Here is an 18,131-nt window from a genome sequence, read left to right as displayed (position 1 = left end):
AGTATACCTCACTAATGTCTCATTCTTTACTCTCTGTGCTTCTTGTTAGGTGTTTTCTATAACTTTGTACCACACACCACAAATCCTCATTCTGCTGTTAAATCTGTTCCTCGAGGTTGGTGCACTCAGATCTGGAACAATCCTCTGATTATTTCTCATACACCCCAAATGTCAGGTGCAGGGTTTCTTGTTTTAGTCCAGTCCTTGAACGTGCTGACTCAAATATCTTGATTCCCACAAATCTGCTTTTTCCTTAGATGCTCAGTTACACACTTTTCCTTCTCTGCAGGTTCAGTGATGTCTTAGAGCAGTGCTTCTCAACCTTCTTGACGCTGCTGTGACCCTTTAACACAGTTCCTCATGTTGTGTTGATGCACAACCATAAAATTATTCTCATTGCTACTTCATAACTGTAATTTTGCTCCTGTTATGAATTGTAATGTAAATATCTGTTTTCCGATGGTCTCAGGTCATGCCTGTGAAAGGGTCATTGGACTCCCAAAGGGTTGTGACCCACAGGTTGAGAACCACTGTTTTACATTATGAGTTGAACATTATGTGTAGGAGTGAATTGGCTCTTTCCTGCTGTGAACTTTCCCCGGACAGAACGAGGCCCTGTTTTCCCAGCTGGGTTGGAGAGGAAGCTGGGTGAGGCTGGGCTTCAAGTCTAACTAGTTGTCTCTAGTCTAACTAGTTGGGGTCAAATCTAGCATCTTCTGGTGCTATGCAAGACCCATCTGGCATTCTCCTGAGAGCCTAGAGCAGCTCCGCTCCTGAAGGCTCCAGGAGCCACGGCTCTTCTAGACGGCAGAGGACAGCCATCTCTCCAGCCATCTGACGTCCCCACTCCTGGTGTCTTCAGAACCAGACAGGGGTCTTAAATGAGAAGTTAGTTGGCCTCCTCTAGTTCATCTTGTATTCCTGTGAGACACAGGAGGTTTAGAAAGTCCCCTGAGATGGCGGCTGAAGAGGGACCGCTCAATGGCTAAGAGCACTTGCAGAGGACTTGAGTTCAGTTGCACCTCCGTCAGGCCGCTCAAACCTTCCATGACTTCAGTTTCAGGCAATCCGGCACCTTCTCTGGCCTCTGGGGGCATCCACACACATGTTCACATACACATTCAATCCTCCGCACATATGCTCATGTGCAGATTTGATCATCCACACACATGTTCACGTACACATTCGATCCTCCGTACATATGTTCATGTACACATTCGATCCTCCGTACATATGTTCATGTACACATTCGATCCTCCGTACATATGTTCATGTACACATTCGATCCTTCGTACATATACTCATGTGCAGATTTGATCCTCTGCACATATGCTCATGTGCAGATTTGATTATCCACACATATGCTCACATACACATTCGATCCTCTGTACATATGCTCATGTGCAGATTTGATTATCCACACATATGTTCATGTACACATTTGATCCTCCGCACATATGCTCATGTGCAGATTTGATCCTCTGCACATATGCTCATGTGCAGATTTGATTATCCACACATATGTTCACGTACACATTCGATCCTCCGTACATATGTTCACGTACACATTCGATCCTCCGTACATATGTTCATGTACACATTTGATCTTCCACACATATGCTCACGTACAAATTTGATCATCCACACATATGCTCACGTACAAATTTGATCATCCACACATATGTTCACATACACATTCAACCCTGTGTGCATGCACATGAATAAAAACTTAAAAATATGCAGAAAAGGAAATGATGGTGGAAAAGCATAAGTTTGCAGTGTGCCCTTCCCCCTTCTGGTGCCATCTGACTCTTACTGGTGTTTCTGGTTTCTTTCCCTCTCTCCTGGGGTCGGAGGAGGGGCATGGCTGACTCTAACCCAGAACCACACCCCCAAGTCCGCTGCCTTTCACTGTCTTAGGACCAGCGCCTCTCTCTCTGATGTGTAGTTCCTTTGACTTGGCTGTGTCTGTAGCTCTGATGCGCTTAAAGCAAAGGTTATGGGTGTTTCTGGACCTTTCTGGTTTTGTAGCAAGGCTGTATCCTACCTGGCACTGCCCAAAGCCCGGCATTTTATCACTGTATTTTGGCACAAATTCCGGGGTGACTCTCCCTCTCCAGGAAATCAGCTTTGGAGATTTAGCTTTCCTGGCATTAAATGACAAGACCCTTATTCTTTCATTCCATCAAATAAACTGAATTTGTAGAAAATTAATAAACATAAGTGTTCACTTTGAATAAAGCTGAGACACTTGTTAGTGTGCTGGATAAATTGGCTTTCCCCAGATAATCCTAATAGCCGGAGATAAATCTCCAGCAAGTGTCAAAGCAGCCTTCACACACAACTCCCTCTGATCAACAAGGCCTCTGCCAGGTGGGCGTGTCCGTCCTTCTCTAACTCTCCGGGGCTCTGTTCATAATATCATCCCTCACTACAGTCCTGTGTAGTAATTAATCCCAACTTGCTTTCTGCTCACACCTCTGGGGACGTATCTATCTTCTGGAAACATCTGTGACTACAGATTTCAAATTTCCTTATCTGATGTTAGGATTAAGAGAGAGGCTGGAGTTCACTGCTGGCTGGACTTCTCTAGGGTGCAGGAGGATCAGTCTTGGCCCTGCTTTCTTTACTTGAACCCTGCCCTGAGCAGGTGCGCCTAATACGGAGCCAAGTGCATGTGGCTTCTCTGGGGGTCGGAAGGGCTTGGTGCCTTCTCTTTCCCCACAGCAATGCTCCATAGCAGGAGTAAGCCTCCTTGGTTTACATGGGAACCGAGTCACAGAGTTCAACAGGCCGCACAGTGCCCTGTGTGCAATGTGCCACGAGAAAACAAGCAAGACTGTGGCCCCTCCTGCAGAAACACGTGGTTATAGGGTGTCCTTAGAGACTAGACAGCTACTCAGCCACATAGAAAACCCCAGCAGTGTTAAGGACCAAAAAAGCCAAAGGTAAGAAACTGGTGACCTAAGAGGAATCTTTTATCCTTTTGTTGTGGGGTAGGGATTGAACCCAGGGCCTACTGTGTGCTAAGCATGGGCTTTACTTCTGAGATACTTCCATACTGGGCAATATGATTCTGGATATTACATTTTTTTTTTGGTTTTTTTTTTTTTTTGAGACAGGGTTTCTCTGTGGCTTTGGAGCCTGTCCTGGAACTAGCTCTGTAGACCAGGCTGGTCTCGAACTCACAGAGATCCGCCTGCCTCTGCCTCCCGAGTGCTGGGACTAAAGGCGTGCGCCACCACTCATTTTTAAAAATCATACTTGTATGCATGCCTGTGCACATGTATGAGTGTGTGCATGAATGTGCCACAGCACATGTGTGGAAGTCAGAAGACAACTTGCAGAAATTATTTCTCCTACTATACGAGTCGCTGGGAATGAGCTCAGGTCCCCAGGCTTGGCAGCAAGCACATTTAGAGGCACCCAGCCTCCTCTTTTCTGACTCCTTTTTTAGCTCTGACTAGAACTAGTCCAGGTGGAACTCAAGGGCTGACGTCACTCTGTTGTATGTCACTGATGACGCATCTGTACCATGTGTGTCCTCACACTTGGTTCATGCACGGGTCCCCGGCATGGAGAGATGGCTGAAAGTTCTTAGTTCATGCCTTGTTCTGAGTCCAATAGGTAAATATATAGAGGCCATAAAGAGTCTTGACATAGGAAGACTCAAAAGCCAGTCTTTAACTCTCAAAAGCAAAACTGTAAAATAAAAAAAAAAACTAGGAAGAGATATTGTGTGTGTATTTGATACAAAGACAACTCAGCTTAGCCCCAACCCTGATCCCTGCCCTTGGGACAAGCTTGAGGTAGGCAAGTGTAGGGGAAGTTTAGTAATCTGAGATTCCATTGAGCCATTGGGATTTATACACATACGCGTGCGCTCACACACACACATACACACATGCATACATGCTCATGCACGCAATGGACACACCACACACACATGCACCGTACACGTGCCACACAGATGTATACATATACACATGCACACACATACGCAGCACACACACTGCATATACCCCCACACACAGGCATACACACGTTTATCCCTTTTCTAACAATACACTCAGAAACCTTTGAACTTTACCTGTATTGAACTGCACACACCCTCTCTCTAAACAAAGTAACTTGATCACTCAACTTATAGTTCCTTAGAAACTCTTGGTAACTCCCCTTTTGTGACCAAGCACATTCTGAGATATGTCCTGAACTAGAGGCACTGGACTTGCTCACGTGTGTCCTCTGAGGGAATTTTTAGGGGAACCCTCTATTTACTGCCTCCTGTATATGCACGATTGGCCATGAATATAATCATGATCAGATGCATTTATGGGAAAGGACACTGACTGCTAGTAAAATCTCCCATAGTCCAAACCTGCCATTCAAAACAACCCGTACCCCATCCCTGAACCAGCTCTTCCTCCTTCTGAACCCTCAAGAAGGCCAAGACAGCTCAGGCGTAACTGTCACCCTGTGCCCCTTTTGCTTCTGAATAAAATCTTTTGTTGCTTGGCTGCCTATACACACTTCTTCAGTTTGTAGAAGAGACACCCTGAACTTGGAAACACGCAGCCTGATAGAGACCCCAGTGACAAGTTCATGGCAAACCCTGCCAGCCCTGCACTCACAACCTCCCCAACACTTCCAGATCCTGATCTCATCCACTTCTGTGATTGGGCTGAGTCATCATCTTGTCCAGATGAGCATATGTCTTCTAAGGACCCTCTCTGTGTCTGCCATTGCCCCACAGTCTAATCCCCAGAGAGCAGAGAGTGCCCAAGGTGCCAAGTGCTCTGCTTGTTTCAGGAGAGAGGTCCTAGTCCATTCGCTGCCGTGTCCCCAGCATCTCCCATGAGGTCTGCATGGGATACTGAATTCCTAGCCTTTGCAGGAGCAGCATTTTGTTACTATGCAGTGACTGGCTGGGAGGATCCAATGTCTTTCCATGGAACTGTGACATAATAGGGAAAATCCACAGGGGCCATTCAGTTCCTGGGGTCAGCGATGTCCTCTCCCGTTCTATCCCAGAACCTCCTTTGCAGGTGAGAACACAGCATGGAGATGAATGGCATCAGCGTGGCTTCCTAGCCTGGGACCCATCCCAGACAGAGAGAGCACAGCGGGCCTCCCCTCTAACCCCTGGATGGACGTATTTGCCTTTCTACAAAGACTGAAATTCCTTGGGGTGGGAATACCATTGGCGGGATAAGTGTGTGTGTAGTAATGGCTTTTCTGTCCCCACTCATGTCCTTCCTCTCCATATACCCCACACATATATCAGAAAAGTCTTACAAAAATAAACACATCTGAACATGACGAGCACACGCCAATTAGTCCTTTCCTAGTGACTCACCGCTGTCGATGGCCAGGAACAGGGCGGTGTACACACTGTTGTGGACAAATGGAGACTCCCGGTCCAGCACGGCAGTTGTATCAATAGTTCCATTGATGGGGTTAATATTGAGCCAGCCTGCTGGGTCCTTGTAAACAGAGTACCTGAGGAAAAAAAATCCCAAACATCAGTTTGTATTCCAATTAGAGTCAAGAAGTATGTGGTCAGCACGGGCCTTGGCTCCTTGACTAAGTGCCAGGCTGTGCTTAGCTCCACCCTCAAACCTTTCGGTTTCAGGTGCTCATTGGTTAAGTCATTCTGAGCATGCTCTGTGCTGCACTGGTGCCAGGCATGCCCCTTCCTGCTGCTGCTGACCTCAGAGGAAGAGGCTCTTAGGATCCGCCTGGCTTTCACAGAGGCTGAGATCACAGCCATCCTCAGCTGCAGCCCAGGCTGTTCGGGCACACCCTGGTGCGCACTTCCTGCAGGGGCAGATGGAGGCTGTGCCGTGTTGAAGGGACAGACAGGACAGACGGCTGCTCGGAGTAGCCATTGCCTCTGAGCAAGGGTAACCTCAGGAACATCATAGAAGTTGCCACCCTTGAACCAAGGCGGGGTGGGTGGCAGTGTTAGAGGAGGGGACACACAAATGTGGAGGACAAGCAGATGAGGGAACCCTCGGTTCGGAGGCATTGTTAGGTTGCCATTTCTATGAGCATGTTTACTTGGTGGTCACAGGTCCTGCTCCTGGGACTGCTGCAGACGCAGGGGAATTTTTGTTCCACGGGCCCCTGTGATTTGCAACAACCCAAACAGTACTGCATCACCTCGATCAGAAGATACAGCAACACCCCAAACCGAAGTTGAGCTGTTCGCCAAAAGTAGCTCAGCTAAGACATAGTGAAGACTGAATTCAGCACTGCCACACTGGATTCCAGGGCCGGCCTTTACTCGGCACGCTGTCTGGTCCTCATGCTAAGGGGTAGGGACTGTCCCTAGAGCCAAGCCGAGTACCTGGTGAATGATGCAGTCAGATGGAACCTGGAGACTTGTGCACGCCGGGCAGGCCCTCTACCACTGAACTTCATCCCAGCCCTTGGTGTCTGGAACAGTGTTTTACTATGTAAACCACATTGGCCTCGAACTCACATTTTCCTGCCTTGGCTTCCCGAGTGCTGGGACTGGAGGCGTGCACACCAAGCGCACCTTCAGCGCCTTGGCTGAGTTTTATTCTCTGTCAGCGGGAATACTTGTGCAGAGGGAAAAATCCAGAGAGGTGACAATTGCTTCTCATTTTGCAGGTGGCAGGTTCACGGTGGATCCAGCAGTGACTTGTGGTTCAGCAGACTTAAAATAATGAGTATTTTAAATGGACCGTGTTTTATCCCCACATCACACAACTCAGTTTATAACATAAATAAAAACGGAATTGAGTGCTCCAGCTTTCAGGCTGGCCTGCCTGCCAGCAGCGCTGTTTGTTTCTCTCGACGTCATTTACCTTTTGTCTTTCGAAGCTACGATTCTGCAGTGAACTCAAGGGTGCCTTGCTGTTTTGTGTCCAGAGACGTTGGGTGGATATCAGTACATGGAATCATGATCTCAGAAGCCACCCTGCCATTGCGATGCCAGTGTTAGTAGCCTGAGATGCCTGGGGTCTAGGGAAAGCCAGGGCTTCCGTAGCTTTGAACGATTATGCTCTCGTGTTTTTCTCTTTTGAAAAGTAGCCCAGTTGAGGATAGATGTGGTGGTACTCCTTTAGTCCTGGCACTTGGGAGGCACAGGTGGGTGGATCCCTGGGACTCAGAGGCCAGCTTGGTTTACATAGGGAGCTCCAGGACAGCCATGGCTGCATAATGAGACCTTGATAAGGGCTAGGGAGATGGGTTAGCAGGTAAAGAGCATTTATTCTTGCAGAGGACCCAGCTGGTTTGCCAGTGCCCACATCAGGTGGCTCACAACTGCCAGCATGAACTCCATCTGCAGAGCTCCAATGCCTCTGGCCTCTGTAGGCATCTATGCTCAGGTGTGCATGCATGTGCACACACTCACACACACACACACTCACGTAACTAAATGTAATAACAATAAGTATTAAAAGAAGTAGCCAGGTGAGGGTTGTAGATGGTTCAGGTGGTAAAGCATTGGCTGCACAAGCGTGAGGATCTGACAGAGTTCAGCTGCCCCTGTCACCTCAAAAGCTGGGTGTGCTGGTGTGTGTCTCTAAGCCCAGCAGGACAGGTAGGAGAAGGGAGAAAAGAAAACCCCCTGGGGCTCTCTATCTGACCAGTCACAGGCTCAGTAAGAGACCCCGTCTTGGAGAAATAAGGGTGAAGAACAATGAAAGAGGAACCTGATGCCTGCCTTTGTTATCTACATACATGCGTACCTATGTTTATGGGCACACCTACACATACACAGACAGACAGACAGACAGACAGACAGACACACACACACACACACACACACACGGAGAGAGGGACGGAGGGAGAGAACAGCAATCAGCTGTCCATACTTATCTGTGTGTCTTGGGATCATTTTTATTTGTTTTCCTGTATTTGTCTATTTTATTTGATGCCTCTTCCATGACACCTTGACGGGGTGTGCCTGTACCTCCTTCTGCTTGCTACTTTTGGGGAGAACACACCCCATGGACACAGAGGCCAGGGGCTACTCCATTGGTAAACACTGCCAAGTCCTGTACTTGTGCCAGCTCACACTGCCCACGTGATGCAAACTGACAGCTGGGAGTGGCAGGGACTTCCTCCCTGACCCACAGGGGACCCAGCTCAAGGCCACCCGCCAACAGGCTCTTCCACGTCATGACTTTTGAATACTTTTGTTAAATCAGCCCTTTTGAGCCAACTGGCTGGACACACTATGTAAATTTCTGACATTTTCAAAGCCGTCCTTTTAATAAACCTTTCAGTATGAAAATAGCAGTCTGCAAAGTGTTTTCTGTGCTTCTGGACCTGAAAACGCATATGCCTTATTAAATTGAAATTTCCGGGCAATTTATCTGTAATGTGAACTTTGCTTGTTACGGGGGAAAAAAAGAATCAAATTAGGAACGGAGCTCATTTCAGTACGTAATGTAGCCTTGCAGACATGCTTTGAGTTCCTGCCAAGCCCTGGCCTCGTGTGGGTGTTGGCACTGGAAGGCCCAGCCAGGATCAGGGGCCAGCTCCTGGTGCAGGCAGTGTGGAGCGCAGAGGGTGGGTGAACTGACAATTACAAAGAAGAGGGCAAGACAGGAAAATCAGAGGAAAGACAAGGATTGGGGTGCATGGCGGCATAACTGCCAAGAGAACCCTGAGTGCCACCCCAGTAAGATGCCTCCCCTCCATTTAATCTGACAGGATTTGGAATCACCGTGGGGACACATTTCCGGGTGTCTCTATGAAGGTGTTTCCAGAACGGGGGGACTAAAGAGGGAAGAACAACCCTAATGGATGGCACTGTCTGATAGGCTGGGATCCTGGATTTAACAAAGAGAAGCGGAGCCGAGTGCTAGCGTTTATTTCTCTCTGCTTCTTGATTGGAGACGCAATGTGAACACCTGCCCTGTGTACTTGCCACCCCGCTGTGATGGACTGCACCGCCAAACCAGGAGTCCAGATACAGCTTCCTGGCTTAAGTTGTTCTGGTTAGATAATTTGCTACAACCGTGAGGAAAGTAACTAGTACATGCTCTAATAAGGAAACAGAATATTAATTATTACATAATGGTTATTTGGTTACACTCACAGCAAGGGCCATGAGAACAACTTTCCCAGCAGTAAGCCACAAGTGACGAATATTTTCCGTTCTCAGTATTTGCTTCCTGCAGGACCTGTAAGTAGGAGCACCTGTCCATAAACCTCCCTTCCCCCAAAGAGGCCTCGTAGTGAACCATTCCCTTGTGCTGCAGACGAGGAAACAGGTTCAGAGCCCTTTGTCCTTGTCCAAGTCCTACAGGTTTTAGTTGGCAGAACTGTGGTTCCAACCTGGCTTTCTGTCTTCCAGGCTCGGACCTGCTTTTGTTTGTCTAGAGCAGGTCATGTGGGCTGGGCATTCTACGCCATTGGCTCCCCAGTTGTGATGTGTGCAGGGTTTCTAGGGTTGCTCTATGTATGGTCTATCAGTAATCTATCATCTATCTTTTTTTTTTCCAAGACAGGGTTTCTCTGTAGCTTTGGAGCCAGTCCTGAACTCACTCTGTAGACCAGGCTGGCCTCAAACTCACAGCGATCCGCCTGCCTCTGCCTCCCGAGTGCTGGGATTAAAGGCGTGTGCCACCACCGCCTGGCTTATCTACCTTCTATGTGCCTAACAATTATGTATTGTTTTTGTTTTATTTTGAGACAGAGTCCCATACTCTAGCCCAGGCTTGCCTAGAACTAACTCCATAGCCAAAGCTAGTCTCAAATGAGGGGCAATCCTTCACCGTTCTGCTGGGACTGTAGGCATGGGCCAGCATGCCAGGAGACTCTCTTCCCCTTCTCTCTTCATCTGCCTTCTTTTCTTCTGTATTTTGTGTGTTGTATTTCATGTTGGCAGACACATCTTAGGCCTAAGAACACAGTATGAATGAGTCCCTTGGGACTGCTCTGCATTTGAATATTCTATTTGTAGGGCACGAGTGAACTCCTTGGCTGTGTCTGGAATTATCTCAGAACCCCTAAACCTTGTGAGTCTTGGCTACTTCTTGGTTAGCAGAGTCATCAAGAAATCCCCGAGGCGGGGGGAACCAGCTCGCAGGATCAGACCACACCAACACAATGTACACCTCCGCCAGACACAGGCACCCAGCACCTAGGAGGATGTTCGGAATGATGGTGGGAATGTTCGAGAATCATAAGGAAACCTGGGACAAGCTGCTGCATGAAGTCAAACAGAGAGGAGTTTGTGGATGCTTCAGAGGAGGCAGCAAATAGCAGAAGGTCAGGGGATGCTTTGGAAGGGTGGGTGAAGCCCCTAAGAGGTCTGCCTCTCAAGTGCTGAGATTAAAAGCAAGGGCCAAAACCACCTGGCTGGCTTTCAGTTTTTACTGGGAGCTGTCCCTCTGTCCTGGCTGTCCTCTTTGGATGAGGGCTATTGGTGACTTCTGCCTTTGAATATGTAACTTGGGGCAGAGGAACCAGATAAAGTGGGAAGGCAGGACTTCAGAGTCTTTTGGTCTCTGTGCTCATGCACACACATACCTCTCCTCCACACCCTAAAATAATAGAATGGTCTGTTTTCTCGTGTTTTGGAGGGACACAGTCCCTCTGTCCACAGCACATGGCTCTGGTGAGTCCTCTCCATATAGGCTTAATCTCTACTGCTAGTAGGTCATGTTCATCCCTAGTTCACTAATGCTAATGGCCTGGAGGTGTCTGGCTGGGTCTGTTCCTCAGGAAGGTTCTCAAAACAGCAGGTTCCCTGGGAGAGGAGAGGATGAGCCATAAGCCAGCATGGATGTTGGTCTGTGTTTGTTCTGAGATCTTACTGAGTTGATTAATAGACATCTATGGCTTTGTGCCAGCTCCTGCCCCTTAGAGCCCAGCAGACATCAAGCTGAGCAGAGGCTTAGCACCTTCCAGAAGGTGCTAATGAGCCCGCCTTCTGCTGGGCATCTTGGAAGATAGATGGCTGAACCTGCTCTGGGCACTGAAGGTCAGTGGACACAGTCTGGCAGGCTGCCTAGAGGAGGCAGGGCCCAGCAGGATGCCTGATTGAGGCGGTGCTCTCTCACCATGAGGTCTAAGCAGTTACTAGCAGATGCTATGCTCCTGGGGGCAGGGGAGGTCGGATACAGGGGCAGGGACATGGCAGGGCTCTGGACGGCTAAAGGTGACTGGGGGCTTCAGTGGTGAGGGCTCAGGAGGAACACATGGCTGGGTCCATGGTTCAAGTTGTGAGTTGCTACCTGCTCTGTGAAGGCTCCAAGGTTTCCCTCCTGCAGTGCACAGCAGCCGTGCCCTCATCCGAACTCATCCAGTAGCTCCCAGCCTTCTACAGCAGGAGTGGGGCGTTTGCAGGGAGCAAGGTAGGGAGGTCAGTTTTGACTGCACACACTTGCCTTCGCCCATGGTCCTAGCTGCCTGGGTTCTAGTCAGTCACTGTGATAAGACATCCCGACCTACAGCCACTCTGGAAGAGGGACTTACTTGGCTCGCAGGTATAGGTTCCACTGCATTGCAGGGAACTCATAGTGGCAGGAGCCTGAGACAGCTGGTTACATGACTTCTACAATAAAGAGCAGAGGGAAGCAAATGCACCCATGCTTGCTGCTCTGCTCAGCTAATTTTCTTCAGTTATACAGTTCAGGGCTCAGCCTAGGGAAGAGTAACACCCAGACTCAGAGCGTAACTTCCCATTCCAATTGATGTTCAAGACACTTCCCACAGACATGCCACCCTGTCCAAGCTGATGTAGACAGTCCCTCAACTGATACTTTCTTCTCAGTGACTCTAGGTTGCAGCAAGCTGACAATTAAGACCAACATCACAGCTTGATAGTGCAGTTTGCCCAGAAGATGCTGGGCTCCTGAGAGAGGCTGGGTTTCCTCTTCTTCACAAGGTTCTGACCAGCTAAGGCTGGGTCCTTATGAGACCCTAACCAGTGGGAGGTGACACTAAATGGGTGAGTGAATGGGCACACGAGGAGTGTGCCAGGTTAAAGCTGGCTGGGATCCCTCCTGCTCTGCAGCGCCTTTCAGAGACTTGACCGCACAGATTCATATTGTGACCATCTGAGAAAAGGCCCGAGACTAAAGCACCACTCCCACTTGTTAAGCAGAAGCATCTAGCGTTAACAATGTCTTCACCCTCCCTACCTCTCAGAGCAAAGTTATACAGAAGTTAAGGGACTGTTATCAAAAATGTCGAGTTACCCAGACAGTGGCACATTGTGCAGACACCACACGCTAGCAGATGTGGCCGGATGACTGTCTGGAATGGTGGTGGTCGGTCAGGAAATGCCAGTACAGTTGGTGTATGCACAGTGCAGACAGGTGACATGCTAATATCCCCTGCACCCATCTTTGTAAGTATCAGTTCTGCCTACTATGGGCTATTTCCCCTACAGGAACTCTCCCTTTTTGGGAGGGCACATAAGACTCAGATTGCTCATGGGACTTCTGAGGTTCAGGAAGTGCAGGGGTCACAAGATTTATAAGCAGCCTCCCAATGGCGATAAGCCAGAATGCGGCACTGATGGAAGACCAGAGGTCCTGGCACCCTCCCCTACCCATTGAGTTCTGGAAACCTTGAACCCAGAATGTATCTGGAGATGGGCTTCTAGAGAAGCTAAGTGAGGTCACAGTGTGAGTCTCTGAGCTGACAGGATTAGTGTCCTGATCGGAAGAGATAGCAGAGACGCCCTTTCACCTGCATTCCATGCCCCGCCAATGCATTTGTTATCTGCGCACGTGAGGAGCAGCTCACAAGCAGGACCAGAGCCCCTGGCAGGAAAGAATGGTCTGTAGCATTCCTTGAACGTCTAGCCTCAAGAGCATATAAAAATCATTTCCTTGGTATAAACCATCCATTCGATATGGTATTTTGTTATGCCAGCCTGACCTAAACTATATAAACAGTAGGTCCAATATGAGAATGCCATGTTTATTACTTAAAAGAAAACAAGGGCTAATGAGACGGCTCAGAGGGTAAAGGCGCTTGCTGCCAAGCCTGATGTCTTGATTTCAGTCTCTGGAACCCTCACGATGGAAGGAGAGAACTGGACCTCAAAGCTGTCCTTTGACCTCTGCATGACTACTATGGCATCCACACATATGCGCACGCGTGTGCGTGCACACACACATATGCACACAAATAAGTGTAAAAATATTAATAGAGAAAGCAATATCAACAATCATATGCCAGAACACTTCTCCAGCCTTTCTAACCTACAGTGTTTACATTATAAAAATGACACACACACACACACACACACACACACACACACACACACACACACACACACAGCAGTGAGCCATCTGCTTCTGGGCACAGGCTGTGGTCTGGTCAATGGCAGCCAGCGCCTCCCGTCAGGCTCCCATGTGGGAACTTCCAGGCTGTGCTGTAAGGCTTAGAGCGACACAGTGGCACTCATTGCCCAGTGCCCTGCTCCATCCTCCCATGGACCCTCACACCTTGTCTTTTGCCACCCATGAGGTATTGCATAGCTGACCCCTTGGAGGGGGAATGGTGGCTCTGTGTATAATCACAGTTCTCAAGCGTCTGAGCCCCATGGGGACAGCTGGAAAGTATCTCCCCTCAAGTGCTTTTCATTTCCCTCCAAAAGCAAGGTCAACACCGATGCCTAAAATAAAGTCGTGAGTCCCCAAAGCAGCACTCAACTGTGAGCTGTAGCAAGGGAAAGGGTTGGCTGGGAATTGGCGTCTCTTCACTCCATTCTGATATTCCCAGAGCCTCTCATCTTCCGGGTTCACGAAGCTGTCAAGCAGTCCTTCCAGCCGGTGGTGTCCCCCGGCCTTGCATCTCGGACACAGGGCTTTCTTGGGTAGCTATTTTGAGCCTTTGTCCTTTGGACCTGACAGTGCCTTTCGGAGCACCAATGTCAATTTACTCGTGTTCTTTGACTTTTCAAATCCCCCACACTGACATTTGATTTTTCAGGGCCGAGTGTTTGCCTTCTCAACAGAGAAGGACTTCCCATGAGCATCCACCACAAATGTGGAGATCTTTGAGAAGAGATATGTCACTATATGCCAGAGAGACAGGACCCAGAGAGTGACAGTCAAATTTGAACGAAGGCTTGAAAGGGCACTTGCTGTAAAAGCCTTTTAACATTTCAGAACATAAAAAAAAAAAAAATCATATGAAGTTGAGGAAAAAAATAGAGGAAGGTATCTTTTTCTCCAGACCCCGTGGCTTCTCAAATGTTCATGTTTCTGCCACAGAGCCTTGAGGAGATGACACCCTGTATGGTTCCGTTTTTGAGGAGCACCAAGACCCTGCCAGTAGGCTAGACAGACCGTGGATGAGTGATGGCCCAGAGCAAGGGTCTGGGAGGCCAGGGGAGGAATATGGGCACAGAGGATCTATTTAGCCAGAGGAAACTGCTGAAGTCAATAGTGGCATTGGTTGTGTGGCTCCAGGAACATGCTAGAAATCATTGACTTGTAGTCCTTAAATATTCTTTTTACATTTATTTATTTATTTTGTCTGCATGTGTTGGTGGTGGGCGTGGCAGGTGAATGTGGAGGTCAGCGAACACCTTGTGAGACTTGGTTCTCGTCTTCCATCATGGAGGCTCAGGGAATTGAACTCAAGTTGTCGGATTTGATGACGGGTGTCTCCCTCAAGTGGGTGGACTGTATCTCAATAAGGCGGCTTTACTTAAGCAAGTTCCTTCCAGGAGGTGACTTTCCCCACAGTTTCCAGAGTTATTAAAGTCAAGCAAACCTAACCCTTCCCCATGACTGTCTTCAGAAGACTCTGATGCTGAATCATAGAGATACTTTGACTGATGCCCCTCACCCGCATTGTCACCTGCTTTTTACAGGCTGCTGTGCACTGGCCCCTAGCCAGGGTTCATGTCATGGTTTGAATATGACATTGGGGGTGCTAGTTTGGAAGGCCGTGGAAACTGGAGGAAGTGGGTCAGTGTGAAGTGTCTGGGGGTTTTCATCAGCACCCTGCTTCCCGTGTGCAACGAGGTGAAGACATCTGCCGCATGCTCTGCTGCCACTGTGTTCCACACAGACACGTGGGGCCTAGCAGCCATGACACGGGACTGTATCCAGATGGAGTCAGCACACAGCTTCCCTCCTTCTGAGATGCTTTGACACCAAAACAGCCATAGAGTATGCGTCTCCTAAACCCAGACCAATACCCCAGGCCCACCACTACTCTTGCCTGTGATGCTCACTTACCCTCCTAAGCCTCAGTTTCCCCATATATTAAATGAGGGGCATCCTGCATGATGGGCTCCCCTCTGCTTTCTATCTCTTCATAAATTATGACAGACGCTACCAGGGTTATCCTTATTCACGGATGAACAAAAAGGCTGTAAAATCCTCCCTGGTGGGCAGACACAAATTCAAATCCTGATAATTTCCCCTCTGTGACGTGGGACATTTTACAACACAGCTTGAATGCGGAGAAGGAAAAGATGGCCATTAAAGGTGAGAAAAAACAAATAGCCCAGAAAAGAATGCCTCTGTCAACCGCTTGCTCTGGTTTCAGAGGATAATTTTTTTTTTTTTTCCAAAGTAAGATCACGAGAAGTCGATTTATGCTCTCGGTGCCAATGTGGATGCTAGGTTTGAACCGTATCCATTTATCAGCTCCCAGAGAGCTGATTGATGGCCCCGCCACCCTACTTTGTATTCCGACCAGCTCAGAGACGTTAACTGACAACATGGGAAGAAATATTCCCCATCTCACTGTGGCTGACGGCTTATAAATGAGCATGACTTGATTTTCTGCTATGGAAAATTAGGGTTTCAAAAGTCTCATTAGAAATTAGTCCTGAAAGCTGTTCCCAAACTCGGATGTTTGGTCCATCACTGTGTGACTGTTTCAGCCATTTAATTTCCTGACAACACCGGGCAGGGTACCAGGCCTCTGTTTTAGACCAGACTAGGGTGGCTTCCTCATCTGCATTCCACACTTCTGTTGTCACCCAGCCTGGATTCAGGACATGCCCCCCTGCTTGTCCCCTGCCTGGCTGTGGTGTCCACAGATCAAAAGGTGGTGAGTGTGCAGAGGGGCTAGTATGCTGGCCTCCCCTGTCCTGAGCTTTAAGACCCCAGGCTTGCCCGGTGGGTGGGGGATGTTGGTGCAGACAGTGAGCGGGCTTGCTCTTAACTCTCCTCTCCAATGCTAATGGTGGCAGCCCTGTGATTTGTATCCATGATGGTGGCTTCTGAAGTCACCTGCAGGGCTCATAGTTGTGGTTCCCCAGGGCATGACACTACACTCTGATTTGTGGGTGTAGGAAGGGGCCAGAGGCTCTGAGACTTTTACATCCTTTATGGCTTCTTACTATGTAGCCCAGACTGGCTTTAAATCCCCAAAGACTCTCCTGTCTCTGCCTCCTGAGAATACAGGCATGTGCCACAGCGCCCAGCTCCTCGTAGTCTTTGGTGAAGCTGATCCGGGCACAGGCACGTGGGATTGTGGAGGAGTCCAGGCTCCTTTCGTTCTAAGCATCTGTAAGCCTAGACTTGAGGGAGGGGCTACCCTGCAGTCTGAATGTACACCATCCCCCCCACAGGTTCATGCCTGAACACTGTCCCTGCTGATAGCCCTGTTGGGAGGTGGGCCCGGCTGGAGGAAGTGGATCTCTAATGGGCGGGCCTCGAGGTTTACAGTTTCTTCATCTGTCTCCTGGTTAGCTGAGATGTGACCAAGCAGCCACCACAGGTTCCCACCACCACAGAGCGATGTCCAGGTCCCTAGCCTCCCAGCTCTGTGATGGTCTGTGACCCCTCAGACTGTGAGCCAGGACAAACCCTTCCTTACCTTGGTTGCTGCTTCTTAGGTAATTGACCACAGTGATGAAAATGGTGACTGATGAGTGGGAAGGTCAGGAACCTTCTGGATTGGAAGAAGAGCCCAGCTCCACTTCACTCCATCACAGGGACTCCCAGAGCATTCTGGTTTCACTTCCTCTTGTGCATGAACACCTACTGCCTCGTCATCCTCTCACTGGGCACACGCACTCCTGTGTGGCCTCCAGGCCTCCTTCCTCCTTCCCCTGACATATGCCTTGTCTCTGAGCTTTTTAAACTCTGGATGGATCACAACAGCCTCTGAGTCAGGCCCAGCAGGAGCCATGCTGCCTACAGGTCAAGGGTCACAGCAGGAGTCTCAGAGCTGTCAGTTGACCTACCCACATCCCTGTGAGCAGCTCTAAGCCCTTTGGATCTCTATGCCTTTGCTGATACTGTTCCCTCTGCCCAAATGTCCCTTCCCTGCTCCACCTTCAGATATTTCCTAGACGCTGAGAGATGCCACTGCAATACTGTCTTCCCTTCACCTCAGGTGGCGTTATTGTCACGGCTCTAAGACTTAAAGCATCTGCTCATGCATCTAGCTTGTCCTCCAGACTGGGGAACCCTGGTGACAGAGGTCACGTGTGTTTAGGAGGCATGTGTGGACTAGAGAGAAAGTTATACTTGCTGAGTGAAGTCAAAGAGAAGGGAGCCCCAGGGGTGTGATGGCCCTGAGCAGGTACAAAGGCCACCTGGAGGGGGCAGCTTCTCTAGGGTCTCTCTTGGACCTGCTGTGGTGGAGGCATAGCTGTGTTTGCCCAGCAACCTGGCTGATGGGACCGTCCACCACTGACCTTGTCCTCTGAGGAGACTGACACTCCTGAGGTTGGGGAGCAGAAGAGAAGGGTATAAGGGTGCAGGCATCCAAGAGAGAGCATTTAGGGACTCTTGGGGGAGACTATGGGGGGGGGAGATTCCAATACAGTCACAGAGGAATGAACTAAGGAGAAACAGTTTGAACTTGTTTACTTCTCTTTGTCCATATATCCACCTGCCCATGCATACATCCACTCATGCAAAAATATGTCTACATGTATTCATACATGCATGTACGTATGCACCTGCCTAACCACAATCCTTTCTTGCAGCATGTATAGTGTAGCTCTTATGCAAAAGAACTGGACTGGAAAATCCTGAGCTCATAAACCTTATATTCTGGGAGGGAGGCCATGGTGACATATATAACAATATGACAACTTAAGAGAGTAATCTGTGCTCTGAAAGTCAGCATATAGAATGAGGGGCCAGGAGGCAGCAGGGATGGACCAGAGATGTGGAGGAGGAGTCAGGAGGCAGCAGGGATGGACCAGA

The 18,131-nt window shown here is 49.0% G+C and overlaps 1 protein-coding gene across 1 annotated transcript in view; it reads right to left on the bottom strand.

Annotated features, from left to right (window-relative positions):
* Positions 1-18,131, bottom strand: part of Cdh13 (cadherin 13) — a 952,185-nt gene that overhangs the window by 26,688 nt on the left and 907,366 nt on the right. Inside the window, exon 11 of the mRNA XM_005345742.2 lies at positions 5,357-5,499. Coding sequence (XP_005345799.1) covers positions 5,357-5,499 — 143 coding nt within the window. The remainder of the gene's footprint in view (positions 1-5,356; positions 5,500-18,131) is intronic.

Source organism: Microtus ochrogaster, chromosome 4 (assembly GCF_000317375.1).
Source record: "Microtus ochrogaster isolate Prairie Vole_2 chromosome 4, MicOch1.0, whole genome shotgun sequence".
NCBI lineage: Eukaryota > Metazoa > Chordata > Mammalia > Rodentia > Cricetidae > Microtus > Microtus ochrogaster.
Note: the sequence above shows the minus strand (reverse complement) of the source record. Positions and strands in the feature narration are given on the sequence as shown.